The 11,971-nt window shown below is 46.1% G+C and overlaps 1 protein-coding gene across 3 annotated transcripts in view; it reads left to right on the top strand.

Moving 5' to 3' along the window:
• Positions 1-11,216, top strand: part of Dcun1d2 (defective in cullin neddylation 1 domain containing 2) — a 26,784-nt gene extending 15,568 nt beyond the window's left edge. Inside the window, exons 5-7 of one of the 3 annotated variants that reach the window (XM_028766285.1) lie at positions 5,609-5,691; positions 8,105-8,201; positions 9,209-11,216. In XM_028766285.1, the coding sequence (XP_028622118.1) occupies positions 5,609-5,691; positions 8,105-8,201; positions 9,209-9,288 (260 nt within the window). In that variant the 3' untranslated portion in view covers positions 9,289-11,216. The remainder of the gene's footprint in view (positions 1-5,608; positions 5,692-8,104; positions 8,202-9,208) is intronic. The other 2 variants (XM_028766286.1, XM_028766287.1) reach the window with 2 other exon arrangements.
• Positions 11,217-11,971: the final 755 nt, after the last annotated feature.

The raw sequence follows: 11,971 nt of genomic DNA, 5'->3' as shown, positions 1-11,971 counted from the left end.
GAATGACTTAGTGACACTGTGTGTGACTTACACTTACACGGAATGACTTAGTGACACTGTGTGTGACTTACACTTACAGGGAATGACTTACTGACACTGTGTGTGACTTACAGGGAATGACTTCCTGACACTGTGTGTGACTTACACTTACAGGGAATGACTTACTGACACTGTGTGTGACTTACACTAACATGGAATGACTTCCTGACACTGTGTACACCACATTCTTTACATTCCTTCACCTGTTGACATATCTAGGCTGAGACTGCCACTCTGCTTTTGTGAATTGTGTAGTAATAAACATGGCCAGGCAGTCTTTTTTACAAGCTTTTGTTGTGCAAACCTTGTTCCTTGATTTAAAACTCTTGGTTAAAAAAAATTGATGACAGCCAGTTACTGGAGAGATTAGAAGCAGGTGGGTTTGAAGTGACCTGGTTGAAGGAGAGACAAGAGGGAAGAGAGTAGGAACAAGAGAGGAGAAGGAGGCCACCGCCATGACAGGAGAGGAGCCATGAACACATGGCCAGGAAAAACAGCAAATATTTGGGGTACACTGCTGGGGAGGTAGCCAGGCCTACAGCTAGAAGGGTAGATTAGGGTGACCCCCAGTCAAAGCTGAGTAAATAACCATAGTCTGAGTCTCATTTATTTCTCAGGTAGTCAAGGATTGGTCTGAATTGGTTGTACTACACCCACAGAGTCTTTCTTACTGTGTAGCTCTGGCTGTCCTCAAACTCTAGCTGTGCCTGCCTCTGCCTCCTGGCCGCTGGGATTGAGGGTGTGCACCAGCCTGCAGCATCCTTATAACTTGAGTTTTTACTTTGGGAACTAAAACTCTTGGCTTTTAAATCTTCCGCTCCCCTCTCCCCTTTCCGAAGAGACTGCTAGAAAATAGCTCTTCCATTTGAAGTCTATTTTAATTCAGACCCATCACCCCATTAAATATTATCAGAATTTTCATTGCTGGGGATTTCTAGAAACTTAACAGAAGACTGGGCTTGGGCTCGCTCAGGCTTTAGGGTGTCTCTGAGACAGTGAGGCGAAGGGCTGGAGAGAGCTCAGCGGTTAAGGGAAGGTGCGCTTGCTTGCTCCTTGAGCTCAGCTGTGTTTGGAGCCGGATTGCGGCTGCTGTGCTCGCTCACTGTACTTCACCTTCTGTGGCCAGGCTTTTTGTCTTCACCTCTCTTCTTCCTGAGCCAACTCCGGCCATGCTGAGTCGCACAGGAGTACTGCCTCTGGCCCCTGCACTGCAGTGTGCACTCAGGCTGCACTGTCTTCACCAGCTGGGAATGTGGTAACACTTACCTCGAGCAGTTGAATTCTCAGAGGAGTTTTATTTTTCTAAATGAATATTGGTCTAATCCAGGTTTTTTAAGCAGCAACAATGCCTTAGCATTAAGCAGTTTTGAGAAAAGGGCGCCTTAAAGCCTCCGTGGGTGGCGGGGATTGTTTTGTTTTTCTGTTTCCTTCTGATTTGGAACTTAGTAAAATAGTGGGACATTAAGATTCCTTGAAGATAAATCCTTGAGGCTGAGCACAGCGACTTAAATATGCATAATCTGAGCTGTTGCGAGGCAAGTGGGTTGGTGCAGAGATAACCCACGCTTTTATAGCAAGACCATGTCTCAAGAAACAGGGAAAGACCGGAAGAGCCCGTTTATATTTACTGAGAGTCTACAGTCTTAGCAGACTCTGCCTGTTTAATAAAGTGAGATAGCTTTGAAAGTTAGCGTTTCAGTTAACTCTCATGAGTTTAGTATGTTTTACAATGTCTTTTTGTTTTGTTTTGTTTTGTTTTTTGTTTTTGTTTTGTTTTTGTTTTTTTTTTTTTTCGAGACAGGGTTTCTCTGTGTAGCCCTGGCTGTCCTGGAACTCTGTAGACCAGGCTGGCCTCGAACTCAGAAATCCACCTGCCTCTGCCTCCCAAGTGCTGGGATTAAAGGCATGCGCCACCACCGCCCGGCTACAATGTCTTATAACTTGAAAATGTGGAGCAGTCTTGAGAATTCCTTATAGGCCTCTGTGTTGTGTGTCCTGTGCGATGACAGTTTTAACGCCTTTGAGAACACCAACAAACACAGATTCAGCACACGCCTTTAGTCCTGGCACTGAGGAAGAAGTGGGCCAATTGCATTGAGGCCAGCTTGATCAAGTTCCAGGCCAGCCATGGCTGCATAGTGAGACACTGCATAAAAGAAAGAAAGAAAGAAAGAGAGAGAGAGAAAGAGGAAAGAAAGGCGGGAGGGAGGAAGGAAGGAAGGAAGGAAGAAAGAAAGGAGGGAGGAAGGAAGAAAGGAAGGAAAGAAAGAAAGAAAGAAAGGAAGGAAGGAAGGAAGAAAGAAAGGAAGGAGGGAGGGAGGGAGGAAAGAAGGAAGGAAGGAAGGAAGGAAGGAAGAAAGAAAGAAAGAAAGAAAGAATAAAGAAAAAGACAAAAAAAAAGGCGGGAGGGAGAAAGGAAGGAAGGAAGGAAGGAAGGAAAGAAGGAAAGAAGGAAAGAAGGAAAGAAGGAAAGGTAGGTAGGCAGGTTCTTAAGGCTTACCACAGATCCACTGCTTGGGTTAGTTATCAAGCATAACAATAATAAGACACCTAAAAACTCAGTGGCTTCAAACTATTGCCTAGAGCTCCTGATCTTTTGGGTCAAGGACTCAAAGGAAAGCCCTTCTGATGCCTGGTGTTCTCTAAGGGCATTTCAGCCAATGGCCGGACTGGGTAGAATTTACTTTCGTCCTGTATCCCACATCTGAGCTTTTTTAAACAGCAGGTAGCTACTCATATATAATCATGACCATTCAGTGTGTTCATATACCATATGAATTTTAGCTCCCTAGTATTTTCAAAGATGTTATAAATTAGACTCTAAAATCGTTGCCCACTTTAAATTTATAGAGTTAAGACAAGGATTGCAATTCGCTTGTATTGCGCTTGCCTAGCATGTGTAAAACCATAGGTTTGATTATGAGCATCGAAAAAAAAAAGAAAGAAAGAAAGAGGAAAATATGATGGAATATATTTTGTATGTGTGAGTATTTCAGAGAAGTTCACTATAAGGGTAAGAAGCCTTCTTTAAGAAACGGGCCTGATCCAGTTAGTTTTCATTTCATAAATCTCCATAGCCTCAGACAGTAGAATTGGCCAGTAAAAGCTACAACAATTTGATGATTCCTTTACTGAGAGCAAAGGGCAGTCTGACTTATCTCTGAGAACACTATTGTCTATTGGAATCGTTCACCAGAAAGCTAAAAGTTACTGAGTTTGTTTCTCTTATCCAAGAAAAGTTTTTGAGGATCTCTTCAAAAGAAAATCGAGTCGCTTTATGACTGCAAATTAAATTAAAAGCAGAACTGCCAGTTTAGTCTTTGCAGAGCACACTTGTGTGGTTTATTTGGTAAGGAACTGGCACAAGCAGAGACAGGCAGGCATGGCTCTGCACTTCCTAGAAAAGACGCCTCTTGCTGTGGAGAGTGACGTCAGAGCCTTCTTCCCTTCTTCCCTTGTGTTTTATGTCTGTGCATGTCAGGATCCTGTGGTGTGCAGTATTGATGGCTTTGAGACAGGGTTCTTAAGTTACCCACACTGGCTGAAAAGCCCTGCTCTCACTCCCACTGACCCAACTGCAGTGCTTTTGTGTGGTAACATTCTTTATTCTGTGCCCAGCAGACAGGTCACCTAAGCAAGGGGGCAATTAAACTTTTCTTGACATGAATGTGGATGTGCACACACACATGGACAAGCACACATGTGCCTGCTCCTGGGATTGTCCTCAGAGCCTCACAAATGCTAGGGTGAGGATTCAGCTGCTTAACTGCGAGTCGGCTGCCTTTGAGCCTCTCAGTTCCTTCGAGGAAATGAAGGTTTATACTTCATTAATCTTTTTCTTTTTGAACTGAGGATGCCCCTTGTCTTGTAGAGCACCACACGTGTGCATTCTAACCAGCCTTACCTTCTAGCGTTGTCTTTTTTTTTTCTAGCATTGTCTTAATGGACTTTTAAAAGAGATTCTTAAAAAGAAACTGATGCTAAAACATTCTCAAAGTAACTGTGGCCCTGACTTCGGTCCCAAGTCCTAATGTTTGGGGATTTTGTAGTCATTCTTTTCCAAATGGCTGAGCTCACTTGGATAGTGTGACACCATTACAGGAATAGTAAGTGCTGGAGCTTTTACCTTCAGTCACATAACTCTTGCATATTCAGCTAAGGTACTTTATACAAAGGGTTTTAGGACTGAACTAACCCAGACGCAAGTAGATTATGAAGTACTCCGTAAGACTGTATTCTTCTTTCCTCCTCCATTTCCCGCTGTGAGCACTTTACACCATTAGGATGAGTTGACTATAGAGCTCCCTTAATGTCCTTCCCAAGGGAGAAGGACATAGACTTAGAAGCAGGACAAGACTAATCACCTTAGCCGTACACTGCGGGTCCCACAGGTAAGGCCAGGCAAGTCCTTCACGTGCCATTGCTAGGACCTCTCTGATTCTGTCCTTTCTGAGTGAGACTCCAGCGTGCTTAGGTCGGCTCAGGCCTGCAGCATGCCCTGTAAGCCCCTAGAGAGAGTCCTGTCCAGTGTTGGTTGCTACCCATGTATCTGTAGTTCATCTGTATTGGTGATGATCAGCCTGGACGTCTCAACTAGAACGCTGACATTAATATCTGTGCAAGTGGGGATCCAACCAGATTTAGAAGAAAGTCTGAAAGAGTGCTTCATTGTGCATTTTCTATTTGAATTAATCTGTTCCCTTAATACAGTTGTCAGTCTGCTTTTCACGTGGCTTTAATCTGACAGACATGCATAAATATGATTAGGAGATTATTTCAACATAACTGTCTTTTTATCGCCTATGATGAGTAGTATTCAGCATGATTCAAAGTAGTCAGGCTTAGAGACAGGCTCACTATGTCTTCATATACTATACCTTGGCATATAAAGAGAAGTACTTAAAAACTGTGCAGTGAGCAGAGAGTTCACTGCTGTTCCAGAAAGGTCTGCCTGGACATCCTGTCCCATCACCTCCTGAAACCCAGAGTACACTTCCATTAACACACACCATTGAAACAAACCTTACAGCATAGATTGGTTTAAAAATGAAGACATGGCTGCTTTCTAGTAGAGGGGGAGGATATTGGCTCTGATTGAGAAACAACCTACACGTGTTGAATATCTGTGTGGTAGTGAAGATGGTTTTCTCTGTGTAGAAATTTGTCTTCACTGTGCAGTGAGAAATTCAGAGTCCTCAGACCGTCCAGTTTGCTTGTGATCAGATGGTTCTAAGACAGCCAGCCCTAGCTGGATCAGACATATAGTCTGACAAATGTGGAATGCAAGGCTCCAGGACTGGTTGGCTGGGGACAACTATTTGCATGTCCAAGTCATACAGAAGTGCTCCCTAAGAGATTTCTTCAGATTGGTAAAGTTGGGTTCCATGCCGTTTCCAGAACCCCGTGTGTAGAGCCCGGCTCCCGTGACTGCTGGGGAGGACCACTGCGTAATTATTTCTATCCCAAAGAAAGAAAGACTGGGATTTATTAATCACCCTCCCTTTTTCTCTCTCTACCCTCCCCCTCCCCCTTCCCCCTTCTCCCCTCACCTCCCATTTTTCTCTGCCAGATTTAGAAATGGCTGTTGCATATTGGAAGTTAGTATTGTCTGGAAGGTTTAAATTTTTAGATCTTTGGAACACATTTCTGCTGGTAAGTGACTGTTTCTTACCTTTTGTGCCCAACCAAGAGGAAGCTTTTCCTACTGAAAATGCTAAAATTTAGGCTCTGTGTGGGGATACACACATTTAATCCCTGCACTCAAGAGGGCAAGGCAGGCAAATCTCTGTGAGTTCAAGGCTAGCCAGGGTGACATAGTGTGACTGTGTCTCAAAAACCAAAATAAAACACCAAGTAAGTAAATAAATAGCTTAGACTGAAGACAGCCGTTGGGCTCAAGTGTGAGCACAGAGGCATTAGCATCAGTCAGGGCCTGCACAGGTTAGCCGCTTACAGAGAGCCGCGGCAAGCACAGCGGCACAGGTAGGAGCTGTTCCAAAGCTGTAAATCTCAGCAGCTCCTATGCTGCCGTCTCCTCTGGGGACTTCAACTCAGTCATCCTTCATTTCTACCGAGGAACTTCAAATCCGTAAAGCACCAGAACCACACTTGTAGCACGCTGCTCCGGACTCTGGAGTGGACTGGATCTTGTCCAGAGGTACCTGCCACCTTGTGTCTGTACTCCGACACTATTTTAAAATGCATTCTGCCACATACAGAAGGCAGGAGGCTTTTGCGTGGTGCCTTGAGGCAGGAGCCATGGCTGTGCTAAACCCTGTGTTGTAAGGACAGCCAGTTTAGCTGTGAGCTCTGTGAGATGAGCAGAGTGTGCAAGAACATGTATTGGATCCACGAACAACAGTCCTGGTGACAGCAGGGATACTCAGACCCTCACACTGTCTCGACAGTGAGAGAAGCCGAGATTCCCACAGCACATCCTATGGCCTGGCTGGGTTCACCCATTGCATCTCCATCTGTGTCCCCAGCCAGCATGCACTCTGCCCTGCCATGGGCAAGATTGGTGGCTTTGGGTGTTTTATTCCCCTCGCTGTTTTTCTAGTGATAACATTCACAGAGCATGGTCTGCGGAGGGTAAGCACATCTTAGTGGCCTAGGGAGGGCTTCGTGCCCAGGGGCTCATCCCACCATGTGCCGTGTCACTTCTAGGGTGTTCAGTGGCTGATAACCCAGTACCCAGTTCCTCTTCTACTCATTCTGTGACCAGGAATGGAACCTGTGGTGTCATACATGCTAGACAAGTGCTCTACAACCGAACTACATCCCAGCTCACTTTTGTTTGACTTGCTGAGTTTAGGCAGGTCTTGAACTTGAGATCTTCCTGCCTAGCCTAGTAAGTAGCCAGGATCACTGGCCTATTTCACCAGGTTCTCATTTTGGGTAACACCAAACTAGAGACGTCCTCCAGAGAGCTCTACGGCCAAGTGTCTAGAAATCAGAAGGTGCCACCCACCCGTCACATCATGGAGACAGCGGAATGCTAGAGCTGACCCAGCCTCTGCTGATGGGAGGACTGACAGCAGTGAGACTGTTTACCCCAGAGGACAGAGTGGGCAGTCAGATCGCCATCAGCTGTGCGCTTCTCAGACCAAATGTTAGCAGGGGAGGACAGACCCTAGAGACAACTGACAACCCTGCGGGTGATGTTTTACTATGCTATATGAAGTTCTCCAAGAATAAATAAGTAGGCTTCCCAAAAAGAAAGAAAGAAATATTTAAGACAAGGGCTGCCAAGATGGCTCAGCAGATAAGGGCATCTGCCACCAAGTCTGATGACCACAGTTTGATCTCCAGGCCCCACACAGTGGAAGGAGAGACCTGACCCCCACAACAGGTCGTCCCTGACCTATACACATGCACAGAAAAGGAGAACTGTGGAAAGAATGTTGAGATAGCATGCACACATGTAGCAGGCTTAGCAGCTATTCATGTTACATGTGTGTATTGGCATGTAAAGGCTGGCGTGACGGTGCTAAGTTTGAGTTGATGAGTACTCTGCAGGCAATAAGGGGAGAGCCAGCTGAGAGGGAGCCCTGGAGGCCCAGCTTCGCCTCAGAACTCGCCTCTCTGTGGTACGTGCTGTGTTAGTCTCCACGGTTTTGATACAACTAGAATATTAAGTAACAAAGATTATTTTTAGACAATTATCCCACTCAAGAAGCACTTGACATATGGAAGTATAACTGAGGAATAAGACAAGGAGAAATAGGACTCCATGTTGTCCAGAGACATTTCCAAACAGCTTTGTGTCCAGGACGTGGGGAGATGAAGACATTTAGAGTCTGGCCTTCTGTGTGACCAAAACAGGAATGGGCAATTGTCAATTTAAAATGTTTTAAAATACTTGAGTATTCTCATTTGGACATACGGCACGTAGCACATACAGTTGATGAACGGACTGTTACCTTTACTTGTGATGGTTTTGCATTTGTGTTCCTCATCCCGTTCAGGAGAACCACTTACTAACACAGTGCGCCCCAACTACTATAATATCTGAGAGTTAAGATCTGAACCTTAACCTGGTGGCTGTTTTTCTCTTATGTATTAGGAGCATCACAAAAGATCAATTCCAAGGGATACTTGGAACCTTCTCCTAGATTTTGGAAACATGATTGCAGATGATTTGTCTAACTACGATGAAGAAGGTACTAGAAGTTGTAGGAGTTCACAGGGTTACCAGAGATGCTCACACGCCCCATGGATGCTACCTGACTAGCCTCAGAGTGTGGGGCAGACACTGACCCAGAGGGGCCACCCACCCACAGGAGTAAGAGCAGTGTACTGGCTTCCTGCCTTGTCAGCCCCTATAGCCACATAAAACCAGGGTAGCATGGCTTGCACATGCTATCCTAAGTTTGGACATATTTCCCCTAATGCCAGAGAACCTCACATCAGAGACATTAAGATCCTCCTGTGCAGTAGCACTGCTCCCCAAGAGAGGGGCCTGCTCCAGGCGGCTGGCTGCTCTTCCTCTAGATGTACCTGCCTAGACTTTGTCTAGGACGTCCTCACCCCTCATGTCTGTGGGCAGTACCTGTCACTGACAGCATCTGCTCACCTCCTGTCCCTCATCTCCATGACCTTTCCCGCTCCACAGTGTTCAGCTCATAACAAATGCTTAATGAAAGCTTGTGGGAACGAGGAGACAGTTGAATATAGACAGCTTGCTTTTCAGGAGCCATAGCTGTCCTTGGTAAAACTAACTTGTCTGCCAGAAGACAACTATCGTGAGAGGCAGTACATGCCGGTGCAGTGGAGGAACCTGGAGCTGCAGGGCTCTGCACTGGATAGATTTGGGAATCTCTGGTAAGGACTCAGAGAAAGAATGCCCATGACTAGGAGTTAATGCTCCTTGGCATGGTTTCCCTTCTCAATCCACAGAGTCTAACTAACTGCCTAGAAATTGGCTGAGGCCTGAGGAGCCACCATGTAGGTTTGGTCAGTGAGTGTGGCCTCAAGGACGTTAAGCCCACCACTCACTCAACCCACTTCCTGGAGCAGAAGTGACTTCAGCGAGTCATATGATCAGACGCAAGTTGCATATGCTTGAGATTCCTTTGTTTCTTTAGATGTTAGAACTGGGGAAAGAATATTTTTAATATAAGAACATTGGCATAAGACTTATTAGAAAAATCTGTTTGTTTTCCTTTAGGAGCGTGGCCTGTCCTTATAGATGACTTTGTAGAATATGCACGGCCAGTGGTCACAGGTGGGAGACGTGGCCCTTTCTAGACGGAAAAGCCAGATGGAGGGTAGGATGGGCGTGTCCTGGAGGAGCCAGCTGCGTGGGCTGCTGTGTGCATTTGTCGCTGACCTCAGAGTCTTCCCCGTCCATGCATGAAGCAAATCCTTACTCTGCTTAAAGGCTGACGTGCAGACACAAAGAAGCTCCTCAGGATGTCAGGGACAGCGACAGAGCTATGGCTTTAGGAGACGCCTGCATGACTTGTCTTTTCAGAGAGCAGCGTAGATAGACCCTGTGCGCAGGCTGACAGCATGCTGTTCCAGTTCATGACGTTAAGGTGAGCACCAGCCATCTCCAAACTGGAATCATGTTCTAATTACGCTTCAGGGTAGCATCCGTGTCCTCAGAATGATGTAACTGTCACACAAGTCCGAGCTGTTCAACACACGCCTCATGAAGACGGCCTTGTCAGAGAGCCCACTGCTTTGAATCTTGGTATTCAAGATGGATAGTTCTGAATTATCCAATGTCTAGGTCTACTAGATGTTGTGCTTTGGTTTCTCTAGAAGCTGCTGTTGCAGTTTGCACAGGGTGGCACAGGTGCATCCAGCAGCTCACTCTATCAAACTGTTTACAAGCTGGGGGACCTGTTTCACTACTAGGAGGTTACTATTAGGCCTGGATGCTGCCTCCTGAGAAGTTTCTTATTTTTTTAATATATTTTATATTTAAAAGGACGTTTTCCATGAGAAACACTTCTCTTTGAGTGATGAGTTAGATTTACAAATCATATGCACCAGTTCCCACACCTGTCTATAATGTCTCCAGTGCCCGGTGTCCAGCCCTTCGAAAGCCATATGCATTTGGAAGCAAACATACGTCATCCGGAAAGAATCCACACCCAAAGCACTGTCTCACTCGTCTGCACCTGAGACTGTGCCGTGTCACCATGCCGTGTCACCATCTGCTTTTCTGGTGTTTATCTGGTCAACATGCACACAGGCGTGGAAGGCCTGGATACTACCTGCTCATCTGGTGTCAAGCTTCGAACATCACTGTGCTGACCCTACCTCACACTTGCCAAGACTTGGTGCCACAGCGTGCCTTGCTGCCCAGCCTACAACATGGCCATGGAGCAGATCTGCCGGGCCCACTTCAGGACAGGGGACCGGTCGATGCCTGTACACAGAAAGCATGTCCCAAATGTGCTGTTGCGCAGCTTCTGGTACTAGGGCATGCTCCTGGTGTAGGACACAGCTCTGAGACTTGCATGCCCTATGAGACGGACTGTTGCTAGTGAGTAGGAATCTCATGGAGGAGGTGGAAGATTGGAACTGGAAGCCAGTCTCCACAAAGCCAACCCCTCAGTGTGTGAGATGACATCACTAGCGGCCTGTCAACACAGCTCGGTAAAGGGAAGCCGGGACGTCTTTGAGAGCATACATAACCAAACTGACTTAGTGAAAACCTAGAAAACAGCCTCCTTCCAGGCTTTGTGGGTTCCTGACTTGTACGTAACTTCTGTCCAGAGACATTTTATAGATACAAATAACTAAATCTTGACGGTCTGCAATACGTTCTTATTTTTAAGATTTACCACTCTTCAGGGAAAGGACCAGTGATACGATTCAGCAGGTTAAGGCACAAGCTGCCCAGCCTGAGTTCAGTCCCTGGGGACCACATGGTGGAGGGGAGAAGTGACTTCCCCTGGTTGTCCTCTGACCTCCACACATGTGCTGTGAAATGCATGTACCCCCCCCACATACTCACACAATAAAACAAACAAACATAATAATAAATAAATAACTTCAAAAATGTTGAATTCTATGGGATTGTCAATAGGCTGTGACATACTAGTAATTGATAAAGGCTTTTCAAAGAATTGTGCTTTCTGTTCTCTTATTTACACTTGAATTGTGCATGTTACAGAAATGCTGAAAACTTCAGAAATAGTAAATAAAATATTTTCCCTGGTGTTGTGGTGTCTTTTATTCTTTCTTGGTTGCACAAATACCGACTTGTGCACATCAAGGCCCTGGTCTTTGTCTTGGAGCAGCAGAAGGACCGGTTGTAGCAACAGCAAGCAAGCCCTTGCCACGTTGCATCCCTGCCGGGTAAGTAGAGTGGAGACAGACAGACAGCTCCATTCCCCCAGGTCCCTTTCTCAGCACAGTATGCTGGAATGTGGAGGCCAAATATCAGAATATACCAAAACAGCTGCGGTTATGTCTAGAACATGTTTACCAGACACAACAGGTTTAAGAAATGCATGCTATCTGTTCCACTTCCAGTGGAGACAGCACCGTCCTTGTCTTAAGTGGCATAGGTACCGAGTTATGGTGTTTAAGTGTTCAGTCCATTTCAAACGATGCTCTGTGGGCGCAGAAGTAAACTTTGCAGCTTCTCTTGCTGTGCCTAGCATCCTGTAACAGAAGGGGCTCTGTGAGTGTCAGGCAGACAGACTAGTGAGGTGGCCTTATCTTGTGTGTAATTTTGGCCAAATAGTGTGGAAGTGGTTTCCAAATGTCCTCAACAAACCCTCTCCCAAGAGTCCTCAACCCTCACTCCTTCGTCCGGGACACACTTCTGTCCATATGCTGGTCCACCTTAAGTGGGGGCTGGCTCCTGCTGTTTGTCTATCTGGATGGGAACTGTGTACCTTCTGGGTTTGCAGGACTGCTCCAGAGTGAGAATTGTGCCAGCAGGAAGGGCATCTTGATAAACACTAGA

Source organism: Grammomys surdaster, unplaced genomic scaffold (assembly GCF_004785775.1).
Source record: "Grammomys surdaster isolate TR1022 unplaced genomic scaffold, NIH_TR_1.0 167, whole genome shotgun sequence".
In the NCBI taxonomy this organism is placed as follows: domain Eukaryota; kingdom Metazoa; phylum Chordata; class Mammalia; order Rodentia; family Muridae; genus Grammomys; species Grammomys surdaster.
This window is presented reverse-complemented; position numbering and strand designations above follow the sequence as displayed.